Raw genomic sequence first — 19,028 nt, forward strand, 5'->3', positions numbered from 1 at the left:
CTAATCTGTTTACCCCACAGTCAGCTGCAGAAACCACATCTCTCTCCATCTCTATTTCCTTGCTGGGCATCTCTCTAGCAAGCATGAGGGATTTGCTCAGTGGGGCTTCCAGAAGGCAGCTGATAATTTTTATCTCTTTATTTCACATCTCAATCTGTGCATGAAGAGCATGCCACACTTGGCAGCAGCTGTATGAGACTTGTTGATTCAGGAAGTCCTTCTCCTCCTTTTTGCAAGTTGAAAAAACCACACTAGGGGCTTTTCTGCCTGAAAATGCTGGGCAAGCAAGGAGCTCTGCAAACTCCACTTAGCAGGGCTTCCCCCAAAGTGGTTGTTGATCAGTAAGAGAGGAGCTGGCTGGCTCAGGTAAACTCCCCTGAGGCTGGGAGAGCAGCGAGGCCAGCTCCTAAGAGCAGCTCTACTCCACTACTCCAAGTGGAGTAGACAGTGCCAGCCTCACCCTGCCTCCCTGCAGCCAGCGCCAGCCCCAGCCCCGTGCAGGGGAGTTTGCTGCCGAGAGTGACACCTCTGCATGTGCCTGACAGCATCTGTTGCCATGGCAATGCATATTTGAGCCTGAGCCGAGCTGCATCTTTCCTGAAGTTGTGAATTGAGCTTAGCTTTATTTATTTAAAACCAACCATAACGAGTGATAGAAAGAGAAGAGACACATTACAAATCCCCTTGCACAGGCTGTAGCCAAATGAGTCAGAGGCACTGCAGGCTTTAATCAGCCCACCTGACGTCAAACCTCTCCATCAGAGGAAAGCGCCGCCTGGAAATGTCAACATGCCCAAATGGAAAGGCCAGAAGGTAAATCTTTTCCTGTGCTCACTCACCAAGTAGGAAAGAACAATTAAAATTCAGCCAATTCCCTAAACACATCTTAATAGCAATCTGATTGAATGTTTTTCTCCTCCTGGTCCTTTCCTGTCCCTGCCAGTAGCTGCCTGGGGTCAAGGCCTATTGGTTTGAAGTATCTTTCTAATGTAGCATCAAACCCCAGATCCTGCAAGAACAAGGTGTTACCACCAGCATCAAAAAAGGGCTCTGCAGGAAAACTTTGTCACTGAGTTCTCCCACAAACACTCAGCTAACCATGCCACGATAGTGGTTTCCAGTTTCACACATGTGAAGGCCCAGGGGCAAAAAGAGCAACTTAGTTTGGACCTATGTCACTTGCCAACCAAAAGTTGGGATGAGGAAAAAAGCAACAGAAATGAGACAATTTTTTTTTTTGCCAGAGGTGTCAGCCACCTGTGGGCGGGTCATCGCCAACCCTGATAGGTGCACCACAGCAACAGGAAATGCTCATGGCAGATGCATGTGTCAGATGCATGACCTACTGGGAAGAAAAACCCTCCTGAAATCTTTCTAAGAGAACTCAAACTTTGTGCCCCTGTGATACAGACAAGGTGAGAAGGAGCCCCTGGCTTTGAATACAAAAATCCTGTTCTTGAGTGTATATCTTAAACTGGGTGTGCAAAGGGGAGAGGCGTCAGCCGAGAACACATATAGCTTTATCTGCCCCTTTGAGGAACATCAAGCTAGGAAGCCTAGGGACACCATCCATTCCCAGCCCACTGGTGTCTGCCAGGGGTAACAAAAGGACACATGCAGACATCAGGGAAAACAAGCACACAGAGAAGGAGGAAGGAAGGAAGAATATAAATGCAAACCACACTGCTTAAAAGCAGGGCGGCATTACAGTTCCTCCAAAGTGCTCCCCACACCCAGCACTGTACAGCAGCCAACCTGGTGGGCTTCTGATCTTCCCAAATCACTTAACACTTCTCCCTCTTTTATTTTTGTCCTAAATGTGTTTTGCTTTGGTGGCTGATCCTGGCAAGGTGCCTGAGACATTACACTGGGGTTGCTTTTCTCTAGGATATAGCTATAATGAAGGTTTCCTCCACCATGTTTCTCTTTTCCCTGTAGTGAAAGTCTGTAATTACCACTGAGGGGTGAGGCAGACGGCACTGAAACAATGTCATTTGAACGGGGGTGAGACATGCCTGAATTCTGGGTTGTGCTTTTCTCTTTGCAGGACTGCTTGTGGATCCAGACCTTGCTTTTAACCCTTGACAGTTCAGGGTGTGTTGTCCCCTTATTCCCCTGACTGGTCTGTGTGCCCCAAATCTGCTTGGTTCTGACCAAGGCAGATTCTGTTGGATGTAGCCAAGATGTGAGTGTCCAGCTTCTCCACCATGCTTGAGGGCTCAAGTGGCACAAATCTGCAGAGAGTGCCCTGTAGTCATCATGTGGGTAAATGGGGGTTTGGAGTTGACTCCATATGGCACATACAGTGTGTCAAAGCAAAGCTATTGCCATCTCCTTGCCCCAACTCATCGGGTTCTGTTCCAGCAGGTCTTCAGCTTCCTCCTGTACCAAAGCCATCTGCTTCCCACTCCTTGATGCAAGGTACCTTCTTGGGGTGAAAGTCAGTCAAACAGTGTGCAGTTCTACTCTTCATGCTTCCTAGGGAAAGGTTTGAGTGGTAGAAAATGGATAAGAGAAATGAGACAATACAGCCCCCTCAGAATGACTGTTCAGGTTGTCTCCAGCCCTGTGAAGGCTGCCTAGGTCCCTTTTGGAAGTAGAGTAAATAAAAAGTGGTGCATGGGAAGAAGAGGAAGCCACCCTCCTCTGCTGTTCTGCAGCTTCCCATTCACCTGAGTTTCCTAAAGGGGAGTAATTTGCAGTGTCTTCAAATGCTAACAAACTGCCCTCATACTGAAGTTACACTTCCCTGACAGGTGAAAGGTGTCTGATTCTCCAGGGAGATTGCCAGTCTATACTCTTTCTGAGGTGTAGAGCAGTGAGGGGAGACTGTGTGTGACAAGGCAAAGAACCATTCTTACTCTGCCATGAAGAAGTGAAGGAGTTACAAAGAGATTTTTCCCCTTGTATCAGTTACTTTCAAAGTGGTGAGTTTTCAGGTCTCATCTTTTGTTATAGTATTGTATCCATTTACTATTTTTGGGCTTTGCTTTCCGACATAGCTAATCCTGCCACAGGCAGCTCAGCCACATTCCCAGGAGACTAAAGGGGTTCCATGGAGGGATATTGGTAGGATCTGGTGTCTTGTATTCAAGGCTTTCCTTTCCCTAGGTCTTGCATTCCCCCCTTACCTGCATGTCACTCACTCCTTGTTTGCAAGGCTGATTTAGATCTATTCAAGGGCCCCCAGCTCACCCCAGAAAGAACAATAATTGCAGTACTGAGCTCTGCAGCCTCCCTTTCATTCCCCTCACTGAGCATTAGGGTGCTCACTGAAACCATAGCATTCATGGATCCTTGCCATATGCAAACATGCAATTAATATGCTTTTCACTTTCCCCTCTACTTCCCAAGCAAGATAGGGGGAAAAAAGCACAAGTTGTGGTACATATTTCCTTATCACATGGACACGTGTGTCTGCACTTCTCTGCAGTGTTCCAGCATGGCTCGCACCTACCTGTACTTGGTGGTCACTGAAGAAATGTGTCTGCTTGCAGGCAGACATTTAATTTGGTGTTCTGTGTAGCTGCCCACAAAGCAACAGGCAGAATACAATTCAGTCCCTCTTTCAGCTGTGGCAGCAGATTTATGAACACTCTGTTTTCACAGGTTTTAGCAGGGAGCTGCAACAGGTGTGATTTCCATGCTGGGTTCCCTCTCTGTCCCACTGCTGCTTACTGGTGGTGGGAGCAGGTGTGCTGGGTACCTGCCTGGGAGAGCACACAGGAGGAAGAAGGAAACAGAAAGCAGCTGAAGGTGACTGGATGGAGAAGTGTGTGTGAGAGAGTTTAAACCAGCCGCTGGAAGGAAATCAAAAGGGAGACAGATATCCTGGATGAGGTGGGGCTGTGGAGCAGAGGGCAGAGAAAGGCTTCAGGGACTACAAGTCCTTCCTCAAAAGTTACCTTTTGCTAGAGGATATTTTGCTGTATCCCTCCCCCCATCTTGACTTTTTCCTGGGTTTTTAATTGTCCCCATAAAACCCTAGAAGAAATCACAGCCCAAGGGCTGGATATGTGACCGCTTGTGTCATTTCACACGATCTGACTCCTAAGAGCCTGTCTGGGGACTGCAGTGCCGCATCTTCAACGAGGCTGAAAGTCCCATTTCCATCCTTACCTTGCTCTCAGTGGGCCTTCAGAAGCAGAGGGGACCTACAACGCAGCAGTTGCTCCCTCTGTCTGTGTTGCACAAAACAGTGACAAAACCACACCAAAGCAATATATGAAGAAATAATCAAATCCAGAGAAAAGACAAAGTGAAATAAAGGCAGAACTGTTACAAAGAGCTGCTGAAGGGCCAAAGTATGGAACCTGCATGGCTTCAGAAAGCCTTTGTGGCTAGGAAGACAACTTGTGGCAGAAACCAGATATTCCATCCATATGAACACCAACACCAGAAAAATAAACAGGACAAATGGTATCTTTCGCCAGACTTGAAGTAGAAGCTTGGCTGTGGTGGGAGTCCAGAGGAGCCAACCTGATCCCCAAAGCAAGCTGTTCTAACAGCATGAATCATTCCCATACCAGCTGTCCAGGCTGCAATCACCAGGCAGATGACCCGTCCCGTAACAACAGAGCCTGCATGCAGCAGACCAAAAATCACCAACATCTCACCCTACATTCCTCAGGAAACACTCATCCTCAAGAGTCTGTGAAATCTCCTGGCACAGTCTGGTGTGGGGAAGCCAAAAGCTTCAACTTGGCAGGCTGCAGAATGGCCTGGATTGCTGTCCATGTATTCAAGCCCAGGGACTGCTTACCTTGTCTTGCATGTCTTGCTCACAATGGTGCAGGGTGAAGGCAAAGCAAATGCAAAGTGGTATGATGAGAGACTTTCGATTCTCTCTCCATAGGCATAAAGGCAGGCTGTGGGAGCAGGACCAGGCAGGACAGAGCACAGGAGAGCTCTGTCATTATCATCTCCTTTCTTATGATAATTGGGATGATGATTCACTTCTCAGCAGTGATAAAGTGATCTTGGTCGTACATGTGCATTTGCAGTATCAAATGTTTTGAGGCTGGGAAGGCTTACCTGTTGTCAGTGTGACTTGTTCAATCTGAACATATTTGGTTGCTATTTCAGTCTTCCGCTATAATCAGATTACAAGTAAATCCAAGTATAAATTCAGAGAAAATGGAGCTGAAAAGGAATTTGAACGATCATGTCATTCAGGCCCTGCCCCAAGGTTGGTTCCTGATCCACCATACCTGTGTCCCAAGAGATGTCTGCAGAACCTGCTTTTAAAAATGCTCTGGTGAGGGTAACACTGCCATTTCCCAGGCACTCACCTGTTACCGTTTGTCCCCTGCAGTGTGGCAATAGAGAGTATTTCTTGCCTTCCTATTTCCTGCAGCTCTTTGAATGCCTAAAGACTATTGGCATGAAAATTGTTTGTTTAGACCAAAGCAGCCCAATTCCCTCAGTCCTTTTTTGGGGTTCATTTTTTCTCCCATCAATGCCACTGCTCTTCTCTGGACCCAGCCCAGTTAGGCCCCATCTTGCCCGAGGAGTGGCACCTCAGAGAGACATGGTATCTTGGCTAACACCACATCCTGCACTGGTCTTTTGCAGAGTGGAAGGGGAAATTCACATTCTAAAGGTTTTGTAGGAGGATACCTACATCTGTATCCACACATGGCATTTGCCTTCTTCACAGCCATGAGATGCTGTTAACCCTGTTCAAGTGTCGGAAGCACTACAGTTGCCAAGCCTCTGCTGCAACAGTGACACTCAGCCTGTCCTTTTCCCTATCGCTGTGGACACTCACAGCCAGCTGCAGCAGCGTGTCTGAGTTTTTCTGAATTGTGATCACCTCCCCTCACCCATCAACGGTTTATCTGTCCCCAGGTCTCTTCTGGAGCACAAAACTGCTTGCCTGCAGAAATACCGCTCCTTTTTGGCTCCAGGAGGTCAGCAGCAACACTCTCTGACTACCAAGGTAACATTTGCATTGCCTTTAATGAACTGCACTCGTGTCTGACATGGGCAGTGTCCGTTTCAAAGCCCTACAAAAGTGCTAGGGATGTGGGTCCCTGGCAGAGCTCTCCAAGATGGGACAGAGCAGCTTTCCAGAGCAATAGGAAAATGGGAAATTCATTATGATTCTTCCTTGCCTGCAGAGGTGCAGCATCTGGGCAGAGGTGCTGCATCTGGGCAGTTATGCTCGGTACTAAAAGTATTGAATAGAAGCAGAGTTTCATTTTAATCTTCAGAATGGATTTCACAATCCCTGTCTGAATGTGCCAAAGCATTTTCCCTTCAGAGCACAGACAAACAAGTGAGGTTTACTTTGCTTGACCTTTTCTGATGACACTGCCACCCATGCTGTGCAAACTCTCGCTGACATGGTCTGAGCTTCCTCAGCCTGAGGATAAATACAGCGTGCGTCCTGAGAAGAGGCTTCCTTGTGTTAGCTTGGTCAAGGCTCTGAAGCAGAAACTTTTGGTTTTACCAGTGAGTCCTTGCAGCTCGAGAAGCAATATCTGTGTTTGGTTAGCGGTGGGAGGTGAAGCTGCACCTGCTGTGGCTCTGCCCGTGCTCCATGACCCTGGGCTGTCACTCCATTGCTATGGCAGGGCTTTGTCTCTCTAACCCTTGCAGCTGAGAACCCTGCTGACTGGGATGTTAAAGGAAAGACATCATTCCTCTTCCTTGCAGATGGGTTTGGTTCTTGCTGAAGGGTCTGGACATATTTCTTCTCCTTATATTACAGTGGCAAAGGTTTTTGTGTTATGCCCTTTAAACCCACTGGCATCCACACTGACAAAGAGGTTTCTTTACCATTAAGGAAGGAGGAACAGCATTATTTTCTCAGCACAACTCCATCCTGGCTGAATTTATGTCTCTGACCTTTTACCCAAAGGCTCTTTACACTTGACTGAAACATAAGGTAAAAGTAAATGTAACTGAAAGAGCCCATTGTGTGTGCAAGTATAAAGGCTTTTGTGTGCAGGATGCAGCTGCTTGTGCAATGAGTAGCCAAGGAGCACCTTGGGTTGTGCTGTTAGTCTTGACATCTATAGGGAATGTGGAGGAAGAGCCTGGATGGATGAAAACCCAGTGTCTGGTTCAAGCACAGGCTCCAGCCAGCCTCAAATCAGCACTTCTCTACCAGGACCCTCCCTGCTGGCAACTTTCAGACAGGTTTCCTCCTGGAGAGATGCACAAGTGTGTTTGGTTTTTTTTCTCCATATGACTGTGACCAAGAAAAGCCTCTGCTGGGAGCTGGAACTCCAGTCCATTCTCTTTGGGGCCATGAACATAGGGAGAGATTAATAAAACATCAGGGCTTCTTCAAAAGGATTATTATAAGTGGTTTTCCTGAGTGTTGGTTGGAGTAATGATCAGAGAGGACAGGGATCCATAATCCTATTTATCTGAAACCATATAATCTTCCTGAAGCTCTTTAATGGTGCCCAACTTTAATTACAGAGCAGCCACATGGGCTGCTACAGCCAGGACTACCCGCAAGCCCGCTAAGGGGAGCGGAGGCAAGGAGACCTCCCTGCAGGCTGCCTTTCGGGCCCCGACCCCGCGGAATGCCCATCCTTCCCGGCGCTGCTCCCCGAGGGATGCAGAGGAGCGGCCGGCCGGCTGCTGAAAGGAGGGTTTGTTCAGTTCGTCAAACCGACACGGCTCTGCTAGGGACCAGCAGCGCCCTCGGGTCCCTACGCCGTCCCGGGAGGGACGCGGGCGCCCCGAGAAGCTCCAGGAAGCCGCGGGCTTCGCCTCCCCCGGCGGTGCGGGGGCTGCCCGGGAGGCGGGGGCGCTGCCTCGGGGGGTGTCTGCGAGGGAAGTCCCGCCCCGGCGGCTCCCGGAGCGCGGCAGGGGCGGGCCGCGGCCGGCCCCTCGGCAGCGGGGCACTGACAGCCGCCCCGAGCGGCATCGCTCGCCGCTCCGCTCCCGTCCCGGCTGGCGGGTCGCTGCCCCGCGCCCGCCGCCCATGGGCCGCCGCCGCCGGGGGGCGGGCGGGACCGTGCGGCCGCAGTGAGCCCGGGCGGCCGAGCGCGGGGGGCGGCCGAGCCCCCGCGCCGCGGGCACCATGGACAGTATCCTGGAGCCCTTCCCTGCCGAGCGGCTCTTCCCCGCCGCCGGCACCGGCTTCCTCGACTTCAGCGACTTCAGCGAGGCGGACTTCCTCAGCAATGTGGTAAGGGACCGCCGGCAGCACCCCCGCCCCGGCGGGCCGGTCCCGGCAGCGGGGACGAGACATGCCGCCGGGCTCGCCCCGCCTGCCCCGGGGTCCTGGCCCTGGGTGCGGGGTGTCCGGGGCTGCAGGTACCCGAGTGCCCCCCTGGACCCCGTTCGCCCGGGGAGACCCCACCGGGGAATCCCATTTTTTTTTTCTACACTGCGGGTTTTTGAGCCTAATGGCTGGGGAGAAGCGTGCGGTGCCAGGCGGAGCGTGTACAACCTGCCTTGGGTCGGCTCGGGCAGCACCGGAGGCACGGCCGGGTGCCGTCGGGAGAGCTTTGAGCTCAGCGCCTCTGCTCTTCTTTGCCTGTAACTTTTCCTCAGAGTGACATTTGGGAGATGAAGCATCTCCTGCTTGGCGTTAAGGCTGGGCTGATTTACTTTGGAGAGAAGGGTGAGAGGGAAGAGTGACTTGGGAGGAAAATGTGTTGCCAGTCTCAAGAAACCAAAGGGGCATTGTTCACCTCTAGGGAAACCGTCCAGCCTCTCCCAAGAGTCAGGCAAGTCCTCAGTCCAGCGGCTCTCCCTGAGCAGCGTGCACAGGCTCTTCGCTGCACAGCCCGAGCTTTCTGTGGGAGTTTGTGCTGCGGATCCTACAGCCCCTCTGCCAGGCAGCACCCAGCCCTAAGGCAGAAGGGGCAAGGGCCCCACCCTAGAGGTGGTTTAGAGGGAAGGCATCATCCCGGGCATGCAGGGATTCCACTGGCTTCTCAGCGGCTGCAGCGCTGGGACTGTGCCTGCCCTGAACAGAGAGATCTGAGCTATGGCTTGTAACTCCCCTGTCACAATACTGGCACCTCCCACATTCCCAGTGTAGCACTGTGGGGACTCCTTGCAATAGGAATAGAGGACAGGGAGAGGATGAATCCACTGATGAATCTACTCCTGCTTTCCTACACAAAAAATATCTAAAACCTTTTTTGCTGCCTCCTTTGTGAAGGAGACGGTAGAGATGTAAAATTTGCATAAATGTTAAATGCACTGCACTTGGTGCACAGAGGCACACTGGGTCTGGGAAAGAGATTATGTAGGCAGCTCCATCTCTCAGAAATCTCGCCAGCTCCTAATTTCCAGGATACCATTCTGCCTCAAGGGCTGACTCCATTGGGCTCTACGGGACGCAGCAGAGTCCTGGTGTGTTCAGGCAGACCTTCCAATGGCACATCATCCCAAGACTGAGTGCTCGCTCGCACTGCGAGGCCTTCCCTTCTTATATCTGAGAGACCTCTCATTAGGAGTCTTGTGCTTTCCCTATTTGCATATACATCCAGTGTGGATGAAGCTATGCTGATAAGAAGTGCTTTATGCCAAGACCATTTATTCCCTTACTGAAATGAAAATAGTATGTATTGGCACCAGCCCTTTTACCCAGCTGTAACATGGGCTGCAGTCAGAAGTCAGGGAACCCCTAACCAGTATAGGTGATACCTCTTTATAGTTAAACACAACTTCTGCCTGCAAGCAGACCCTGTGAAAAAGAAGGTTTTGTGTAAGAGTGCCATCTGGTGCCACCTGCCAGGACAGTGTGTTTAAAGTGTGTGGTGGCCGTGGGCAGGCTGGGTCTGTCCTGCCTCATTTAAACAGCCTTTCTGCTTGGAGAGCTGCTTCTGGAAGTAGCTTGCCCTTGTCTTCTCCTTAACTAGATTGCAGTGACTCAGACATCGTTGTGCTCAGCTGACAGTAGAATGGATTTTTTTTAAATTTTTTTTTGTGTGTGTGTGGATTTTTTTTCCCAACTGCCAGCACCACAAACTTCTACTGGAGTGCAAGAGTCAAGCTGAACTTGCTGCAGATGACAAATATAAGAGATTCTGTAGCCACTTCTCGCCTACCAAATCTGTTGGTGATACAAGAGCCAAAACATAATACATCGCCCTCTTTGTTCTCACTCTGCATGACAACGGGGTGGGGGTGGGGGAAGGAATACACTTAGATTTTCTTACTAAATCCAGCAAATCTCCTGGGATCTTGAGATGTGCGGAGAAGTTCTTTTTACATAGAACTGTGCAAAGCATCACTGCACAATAGCCCACAAAGTTACCAGTGCCTTTGCTTCAATGATGGGCAAACTTTTCTATATATTGTTCAGTAGACATTTCTCTTAAAGCAGGCCAGGCCTTTTGGCCATAAATTGTGAAACTTCCTGAGGATGATTTCCTCTGTTCAGAAAGGAAGCAGAAAGAAAAGATGGATGAATATTGCTGCAGAGGCTGTGCTCCTTTTCAGAAAGAATTACATGTCTCTAAACTACTCCTCTTTCGTCAGTCTTGGCACTCCTAATGAGTCATCTTGGTCTTTAAAAAATGGTTCTCTGTATTGTTCATCTAAAGTTGTGACACAGAATTAATGAAGGCACATCTGTAGATGTATCTTCAAAAAGGTCTGTGTGCTTGCAACAGAAAAAAAAATGAATAAGTGTGGGGGCTGCTTCAGAGAGACCTATCCAATTTGTAGGAATAGGTTGGCAGAAACCTCATGAAATTCAGCAACAACAAATCCCAACTCCTGCCTTTGGGATGGATGGGTGTACTGACCCACCAGAGGTCATGGGGCACTGCTGTGCCCTGGTAGCAAAGGCAGCTGGGAGCAGGAGGGCAGTGGTAGATAGACAGAGGGAAGTGATTATCCCTCTTTTCTTGACGATCATAAAACTGTATCTGAAATACAGTGTCTGGTTTTGGACTGACTGGTACCAGAAAGACATTGATAAAGCTGAGTGCATAAAGGGGATTGTCACAAAGATAACTGGGGGCTGGAGAACTTCTCCTGTGAGGAGTGGCTGAAGGAGTTGGACTTGTTAGCTGGAGGAGAGGCAGCTCCAGGAGGACCTAGCAGAAGCCTACCTGCACTGGTGAGGAAGTTGAGCTCCCACCCAACCTGCATGAGGTTATGATTATATGATGGGGTTTGGTTTTTTTTTTTAAATCTTGAGGAGAGTGGTGTCTGCTTGGTAATTGGAAGGGAAATCTCCAAGGAACACAAAATGTCTTTCTTCATTTAGCTTCTGCTAGCCAGACTTAAATAGGATGGCTAATAGCACTGTCAGTCTCCTTTTGCTCAGGAGGCCACATACTGCTCTTGAACTTAGGGAACTTTGCTCATCTTTTTCTACCAGAAGGACCTACCATATGAAGCTAATCCTTCATGCAGTGCCTGTTTATCAATTTCACCTGTTTGTGTCCTGCCCAGTCCAGCGTTTCACCTGTTTGTGTCCTGCCCAGTCCAGCGTTTCTGGTAATTTCTGAGAACACCCATCTATTCGCTTACAGTCTATTACAGCTGCACTCAGAGAGCTCTTACTTTCTCTTTCAGCTCCTATCAGTGCTGTGAAACTCTTCAAAAGACTTAATCTTTTGAGTCAGATTCACCACTGTGCTTCACTAGGTTTGTGGCACTCTAGTGTCAGAATGAAGCCAGAATAAAGCAGCCAAACAGGAGTCACATGTTTCTTTTTAACCCAGTACCCCAGTGGGTTTGTTTCTTCCCTCTGTTTCTGTGTTTTATAGTACAAAAAACACCTTCAAAGATGACTTTAGATATTTATGTAAACACAGCTTTATTTTGACTCTACGCTTTTCGAAGCATATACTTTACCTCCTTCTAAAAGAAAGACATCAAGACAAGAAAATAGCCTGCATGCTAGCTGAGGTCTCCACTGTTAGAAGCTGCAGAATGGCAGTTCAGGCTGTCTGAAGAGTGCTAACCCACTACCTCTGGGGAATGCACAATAACATGCTCTTTCACTGTGTTATCCTATATGACCAGGCAGTGTGACAAGTGGCATTTTCTGGAGCCTATGGGGGGACAGCAGAATAGAAGAACTGCTTGTCTCTGTGGGTTTGCTCCTTGAGTGCAAACTGGGTGTTGTGCTTACTGTATGCTCTTTCCTTCAATATTATCCAGCCTGCAGAAGGGATAGTGGCAGGACTGTACGTAGTGAGCAGGCTGAGAGCAGTGCTGGTGCAACTCATCTTCCCCTGAAGATGAAGAGAGGCTATTTCACCATGGATGACACTCTTACAAGAAGCCTGTACACACTTCTATTCCTCTTATGACTACTACAGGGACATAAATAGCACTTAAGTGGTGCTTAGGTCTTGGACTGACCTTTGGTCTGAGTGAGTTTCATGCTCTGTATACTCCTTCTCACCATCTCGGTGCACACTGAGGACGAAGAACTCAGGCAGATTTGATCACCCACTTCTTAGCCCTTCCAGTTGCTAGACACGGTAGCTCTGCTGTAATGGAAGGCTAGGTCTCTGGAACTGATGGTAGTCTCTCATGAGGACACATGCAGCAAGCATTTTGGCCCTCTATTCCTATGCCTTGTAAAATTTATTCAGTAACACACCTGTGGTTAGTTAGCCAAGTACTGGGAATAGAAAGGCTGTTTTCTTTAAATTTTGCTTGGAACTTGTCAGTTAGATTCCTGGAGGATCTGGAGCATAGATACAGAGAGATTTGGTGGGGCCATCAGACCTGGCCTGATGGAGATGAATCCTAATATAATAGTTCCCAGATCTTCCTATTTCATTAGTCTCTTTGGATCCATCTTGTGGTTCCCCCACTTCATGTCCCTGCTGTTCCTTACTGTCTCGTGGTGGGACTTATGCCTGCAGAATTCCTAGCAGCAGGATGAAACCAGAACTGTACATAGCAGTCCATGGGTCTCTGAGCATCATCACTGCAGGGTCACCACCAGTAAACATGTTTCCATTTTGGTGATGAAGAGAGGGAGAGACTTGAATTTCATTTGGAAGACTAGGTCAATACTATCTCCAGAGACTGTGGATCATTCATGTGTCCTACCTGCCAGGAAAATGATAAATATTTGAGATAGTCTTCCAAAATAAAACATTCATCTGTTGGACAACTGCCTGCATGTGCTGGAATCCACTGTTCTACATGCTCAGCCAAAGTGGGAGAACCCTTTGACTGTGCTGGTAGGCCAGAGCCAGGAGGTTGCAACTCAGAGCAGGACTGCAGGAAGGCATGTGTCCAAAACAGGGTTAAACAGTGGAGCCAGAGCCATTGGTCTTAGTGGGGAGAAACAGGAAGAACTTTCGTGAAGTGCTTGGAGAGTAAACAAAGGGAGCATTTGGCAGGAGGTGGAAGTACATCTGTGCATACAGTCCACTCCCACTGAGGAAGGGTGTCAGCAGCACCAGCTGGGAGATGCTGTATTGCTCAGACCATGTCTGCCAGGTGATCCCCATCCCCTGGCAGCCATTCAGTGCCACCACCCCTTTCAGAGAGGAGGAAACCTGAGGCCTCATTCGTACAGATGAGACTGCAGAAAACCTCTGAGAAAACCCATTGAACCTCCTCCTGTACCAGTACAAATGCCTAAGCATGGTGGGTGTGTGGCTTCTGAATCCCATGAGATGTGTTGGGTTCATCAATGCAAAATGTCTTCTGCTGCCTGGGAGCTCATCTGGTACTGCACTGGTCCCATCCCATGCTGCACTGGTCCCATCCCATGCTGCACTGGTCTCATCCAGTGCTGTGCTGGTCCCATCTGGTGCTGCACTGGTCTTGCTGAAGCCTGCAATGGAGCTGTCTCTAGTATAGAGAAGGAAACTGGGAAAGAAGAGCGTTTTTCTGAAGCAGCCATTAAAGGGGAATTTAGAAGTAGGGATTTCATAGCCACAGGTGTAGCTGCACTGTTCAAAATAAAGCCAGGCTGACACCTCTGTGACACACTCCTATATTTCCACTGAGAAAGATCTACTCCCGTGCTTGCTCCTTTTTTTGTCAGTACTTCCCTGTAGGTTTTAAGACTGTAGTATATAATTAGCATTTGGTAATTACTTGTTTCCTATTTAAAGAATTCTCAGTGTTAAAGGAAGCAAAGAAAGAGGCTTAACTCTCCGGAGTTGTCTTTGTCCACATGGCAGGTCCTCTTCTCACAACCACAGACAGGGTTGTGCTTGATACAAAGATATGATTCTCGAGACCAACTTGTACCAATGCATTCCAAGGAAGGGATGAGTCAACCCACTAAAGCCTGTATGTCCTTGTACTGTTGTGCAGCCCACTGCAAGAAACCAGATGGTTCACAAAAGCCAGTTGGTGACTCTCCTTGCTGCAGAGTTACAGGGAAGCAGATAAGGCACCAGCAATGAAGCTGTGCCTAAGAAATGGCTGAAAGCTGTCTCGTTGGCTGGGAGATTTCCTGGGGAAATTCCAGGCATGTGCTGCAAGGTCAAGTGCAGTCACCTACACTTCACAGGCAATCTTGTGGCGAGCATTGTTCTTCAGGAGAAGTGTCTATTGGAGGAGCCAAATGTGTTAGTCCTCACTTCCAAGCCAATCTCAGTCCTGGGATTACTAACCTCACCAATTCCCGTTTTCTGCTGGGGTCTGTATTCTCTTTACACATCTGAAGTGCTGGGACTTCATGTCTCCACATAGGAGATGAGGACTGATAATAAAGGTGGAACCAAAGCCGTGTTTCTCGGCTGAGCCCTGTGCTGGCACTGTCTCTGTCCCGCTGCAGCAGGTGACTTCTTGTGCTTGCAATGTTTGGTATCCTCTGACTGAAATTACGAATCCTGTTTTCAAGCTGGCATTAGGACAGGGTGGGTGCTTGCATGAAGCCCTTCTCTTACTTTTTCCTGTCTTTGGAGCTCAACTTGTGTTGTAAGATGTTAGGTATTTTCTTGGGTTGGTGCCTGAATGTTTTGCAACGTCCCTCAGAGCAGAAATAGCTGAAAGGTTGGGAAGAGCCAAGGGCATGACCAGAGTGGCAAGGGACTGCAGGTATCATACTGAAAGACAGGCTGTGTCTTTCAACCCAGTTGCTTCCCATGTCTGCCATACAGTGTTTACAGCTATCTAACTTATTCCCAGCTGCTCAAGAAAAAAATTTTTTCTGCTTTCCTGTAGGGTCACACCATTTAAAGTTTTCATTTCCTGTAGTTCCTTGAACTGACCTGAACACTCCAGCCTTATCCTCTCACCCACCCCCTTTCTGACTTCTTTACCCATCTTCTTTTCTCTTTCTTTGCGTATCTCCTTTACTCTTATTTTCTTAAATGCTTCCAGGGCTTTCTGCCTTTGAAATCATGAGGAGCTGCTCTGGTTTGGTTAGTGTCCAAGTGATAGATGCTTGACACTGATCTTGACATGTCGTTTAGCCAGAACAAGGTCTCATGAAGGTTGGAACTGCACATATCCACACACTGTTTCACTCCTATATTTCTTGTCCTATTTTATCTTATCATTTTCTAAGACTGCAAAAATTCCCTGTACAGTACTGTGCAAGGCTATTCTCTCTGAAATTAGTATGTAATTTAAAACAGTACTGGGGTAATTAGTACCATCTCTAGCACTCAAAGGTGATGGCTTATGTGAGGTCATTCATTACGATCATGGTCCATCCTATTCCAGAGGAAACTTACCCCTGACTACCTCAGAAAAGTTTCTTTTGGCTTCTTTACACTGTGACTTTGTCTTGATTAGGAAAAATGTTTGCTTAGGTCAGTCTGGCTGACCCGACTAGCAAAGCCTGCTCAAAATGCAGTTAGCATTTTTCCTAGAATAGATGCAAAACATAACACCTTCAGCTCAGCAATCTGTGTCAGGAGTTCCCCTGCAACTGGAATGTCAGGGCTCCCTTGGAAGGCTGGAGGAGAACTACGACTTGGGCCTGGCATCAAGCATTTTACGGAGGAGGGAGCTGGATACTACATTGTTTTTGGACAGTCATATTGGATTGTCAGCATCCCTCCTGCAGGTGAACTTTCTCTGATGTCCAAACAACTTCCCCTGTGCTGAGCTCCCTGCCAGTGTCATGGCTTCTCCTCTTGATGGCAGGGCACATCCAGAGGGAAGCACTGCAGATCAAAAATAACACATCTCTGCTGTTCAAGGTGCAGGGAGTCTACCATGAGAACCTGCTCCTGTGTCTGCAATATTTGCAGTCCTCTCACTCCTGTGAGAAGAGCTTTCCCCTCTAGAAGAGGTAGCTAAGGCAGAGGGAGACCAGGATGACAAAGAGGACCCAGGTCCAGAGCCTCAGTAGTTAATTTTTGCATGTCATGACAGCTTAATGTTAAATTAGTCCAGTAAACTCATGACAGTTGAAGGAAGGAGCTGGGCAAGTGCTTTTGGCTGAGCTCACTGCTGCCCTGGGGGAGGAACTGCAAGCCAGGAAGCTCAGGGAGGAGGAAACCAGCTCTGACATTTGTAAAGACTGTTGATGGAAGGTTTCTTTCAAAGACTTTTCAGTCTTTCGATCTGGGAGCTCTTTGCCCGGGGAGTGCTGGAAATCTGGCTCTTCTTTCCAAGCAAATGTGGCAAACTCTGAGAGTTGACGAGGTGCTGTTGAGCCACAAATACTGAATTACCAATTGAATGACATTGGGTTTGGTTTTGTTGTGTTTTTTTCTCTCTTTATGATCAGTAATGCAGTGAGGTTGTCAGGAATGGGAGAACTGTGTCATAGTCCTGGCTCTGCCAGTTACTTAGTGTGTGATCCTCAGGGCATCACTTCCAGTGATACAGCTTTTGCTTGCTTTAAAAAACTACATGTTCTTACTGACGTGAGGCAGTGTCATCAATAGGTGAAGCAGATCAATGAAAAGTTAGACTGGGATGAGGTTTCCCTAGTAAATATCTTCCAGGAAAAGTTCAAAGGAGCTATTACCTTACTTCCCTGGTTAGAGTCTCTTTGAAAGTCTTTGTAGCTATACATGATATTAGCAACATTTTCAGTTTGGCTGATCTATTCTACACTGATCTCCCAGCTATCCTTCACCCCTCTCCTGTTCCTTGTCCCTGTGGACTGCATGTGTCTGATTTTGACCTCAGATACTTCAAGCTAATCCAGAGTAATCTTTCTGTGTCAGTCTGAGTGACTGTGTTGGTCAGCATTAGGATTTAAACTAAAGTACTTGGCCCATGCTGTTGCTGGCCTGACCTCTTTGGGCCTTACTGAAAACCAAACAATTTGTGCTTTATATAAATCCAGTGAATGGGCTGTACTCATACCTCATCCTCCACTGCACAACCAGATCCTGGCTCAGTCACAAAACCTAACTTCTCCCTGGGTTTGATGCAACTTGCTGAGAGCACTCTGTTACATTTCTGCCCAAAACTGCTGCATGGTCAGGCCTGGGCTGAGTTCCCAGGCTCCCAGACTATGTCTCCCCTGGTTTGTAAATGAGAAGGAGGTAACAAGCTAAAAATACCAGAGTGTCATGGCTTTATCAGTCCCCTAGCAAGGTGTTCAAGACCCATGTCATCCCTCCTGCTTCTCAGAGCATCGTTTTGTACTTTCCCTTTCTTTGGAGGTGCCTTTTCCTCACAGTAAGTCTGCCAGACTTGTAAAGTTAGGATCATCATCATCCATTGGGAAGAGTGATACAGAGGTTGCTTTTCCATTCTCTGATGCTTCTCCTGCTCTTCAGGTTTTGTCAAATATAGTTGGCAGCAGTCCAGCAGCTGGATTAGCAGTAAGTAATGAGTAAATGGCCTGCAGCCCTTTTTCAGACCTGGCAAAGCACACACTTTTCACTTTTTCCTTACATGTCTTTGAGTCCTGTTTTTATCATTCTGGGAGAGAGCTGAGTAGCAGCACATGCTGCTCTGGTCAATGCTGGGGACAGAACAGAGGGTGCTGCGCTCCTTTCTTTGTCACTAATTAGCACCAGGGTGGTAGGTAGAGGCTGCTAGTGAGGACAGCAGAACTCCCCTTGTAACTGCAGCCACAGCGAGCAGTCAGTGGCAGCTGCAAGCAGCTGGGGTGTGAGTTGCAGCAGAGCAGAAGCAATGCTGATTTCTTAATTTTCCTACATGCTTCAGGCTCCAGGGGAGCAGCCCTGGCAGCCTCCTCCTTTGTGGCCAGGAGCTAAGTCCCAGGTGAGATGAAGGCATACGTTACTGTGTCAAGCCCAGCAGCTACATAGCGTGATGAGGTCACAGCCTCGATATCTACAAGTAAGTGACAGAGACCCGTGTCCAGACCAGTTGCTCATCCACTGGTCTCAGATGCCTTTCTGACATTTGATGAAACTGAATTACATAGAGTTGTCAGAGGATTTTTTTTTATTTATTTATTTTGGGAAAGGGAAGAGGGAAGGAGGCCAGAAGGGATGGAGAATAGGGAGAGAAAGAGGAAAGAAAAAGTGAAGACAAGAGAGAGGTAGCTATGCAGTTAGCATTTCTGAGCCATCTGGACCTGTTGGCATGGCCCCAGTTGGACAGGCTCACAGGTTTATCCACAGCGTGATGTAATCTCCATTGTCCAGCATTTGATTTTTCTCCTTGTGCTGGATGGCCTCGTATCTAGTGCATGTCTGGAGCGGGCATTTTGATTTCCTGTTGCTATTTGTGGACTTTTCCTGGCCGATCCTCAAGAGCGGTTTGCATTCCTCAAGCAGAAGCAGCAATGCCACCCCGCTGGCAGGAGCGGAGGCCAGCTGCAGCCAGCCTGCCAGCCAGGGAGAGGCAGCTCCACACAGGCAACCAGCTGTGCTTTGCACCGTGCTGCAGCTGGAGAGAGGGTGACACCTCTGCCTACTGCTTGGGTTGCTGCAGCTGAGCTCAGGAGTCTGCTCAGCCTTCAACACCAGCACAGAGAGGGCTGGCAGAACTGCCATTCCTGGATGCTTGTGGGCTTCCCTGCCCTAGTGGGCCTTGCAGCAGAACAGGAAGAAAGAGAAATTTATTTGACCCAAGACCTATTCCTCCCATTGGTAGATGTGAGTAAAAAGCAACAGATAATCTCAGTCTCTCTCCCTTGCAATTGCCAGCACTAAAGAGCACCAGGACTCTCAGCTACCCTGTGAAGCAGGTGGGCTTCTCAGCACATGGGAAGGACATGATCT

At 48.5% G+C, this 19,028-nt stretch overlaps 1 protein-coding gene across 3 annotated transcripts in view; it reads left to right on the forward strand.

Annotated features, from left to right (window-relative positions):
* The first annotated feature begins 8,031 nt into the window (after nucleotides 1–8,031).
* CREB3L1 (cAMP responsive element binding protein 3 like 1) overlaps nucleotides 8,032–19,028 on the forward strand; it is a 48,016-nt gene continuing 37,019 nt past the window's right edge. For all 3 annotated transcript variants that reach the window (XM_017811015.1, XM_017811001.1, XM_017811006.1), the window contains exon 1: nucleotides 8,032–8,152. In XM_017811015.1, the coding sequence (XP_017666504.1) occupies nucleotides 8,045–8,152 (108 nt within the window). In that variant the 5' untranslated portion in view covers nucleotides 8,032–8,044. The remainder of the gene's footprint in view (nucleotides 8,153–19,028) is intronic.

The sequence above is a fragment of the Lepidothrix coronata genome, unplaced genomic scaffold (genome assembly GCF_001604755.1).
Source record: "Lepidothrix coronata isolate B3197 unplaced genomic scaffold, Lepidothrix_coronata-1.0 Scaffold1, whole genome shotgun sequence".
Classification (NCBI taxonomy): Eukaryota; Metazoa; Chordata; class Aves; order Passeriformes; family Pipridae; genus Lepidothrix; species Lepidothrix coronata.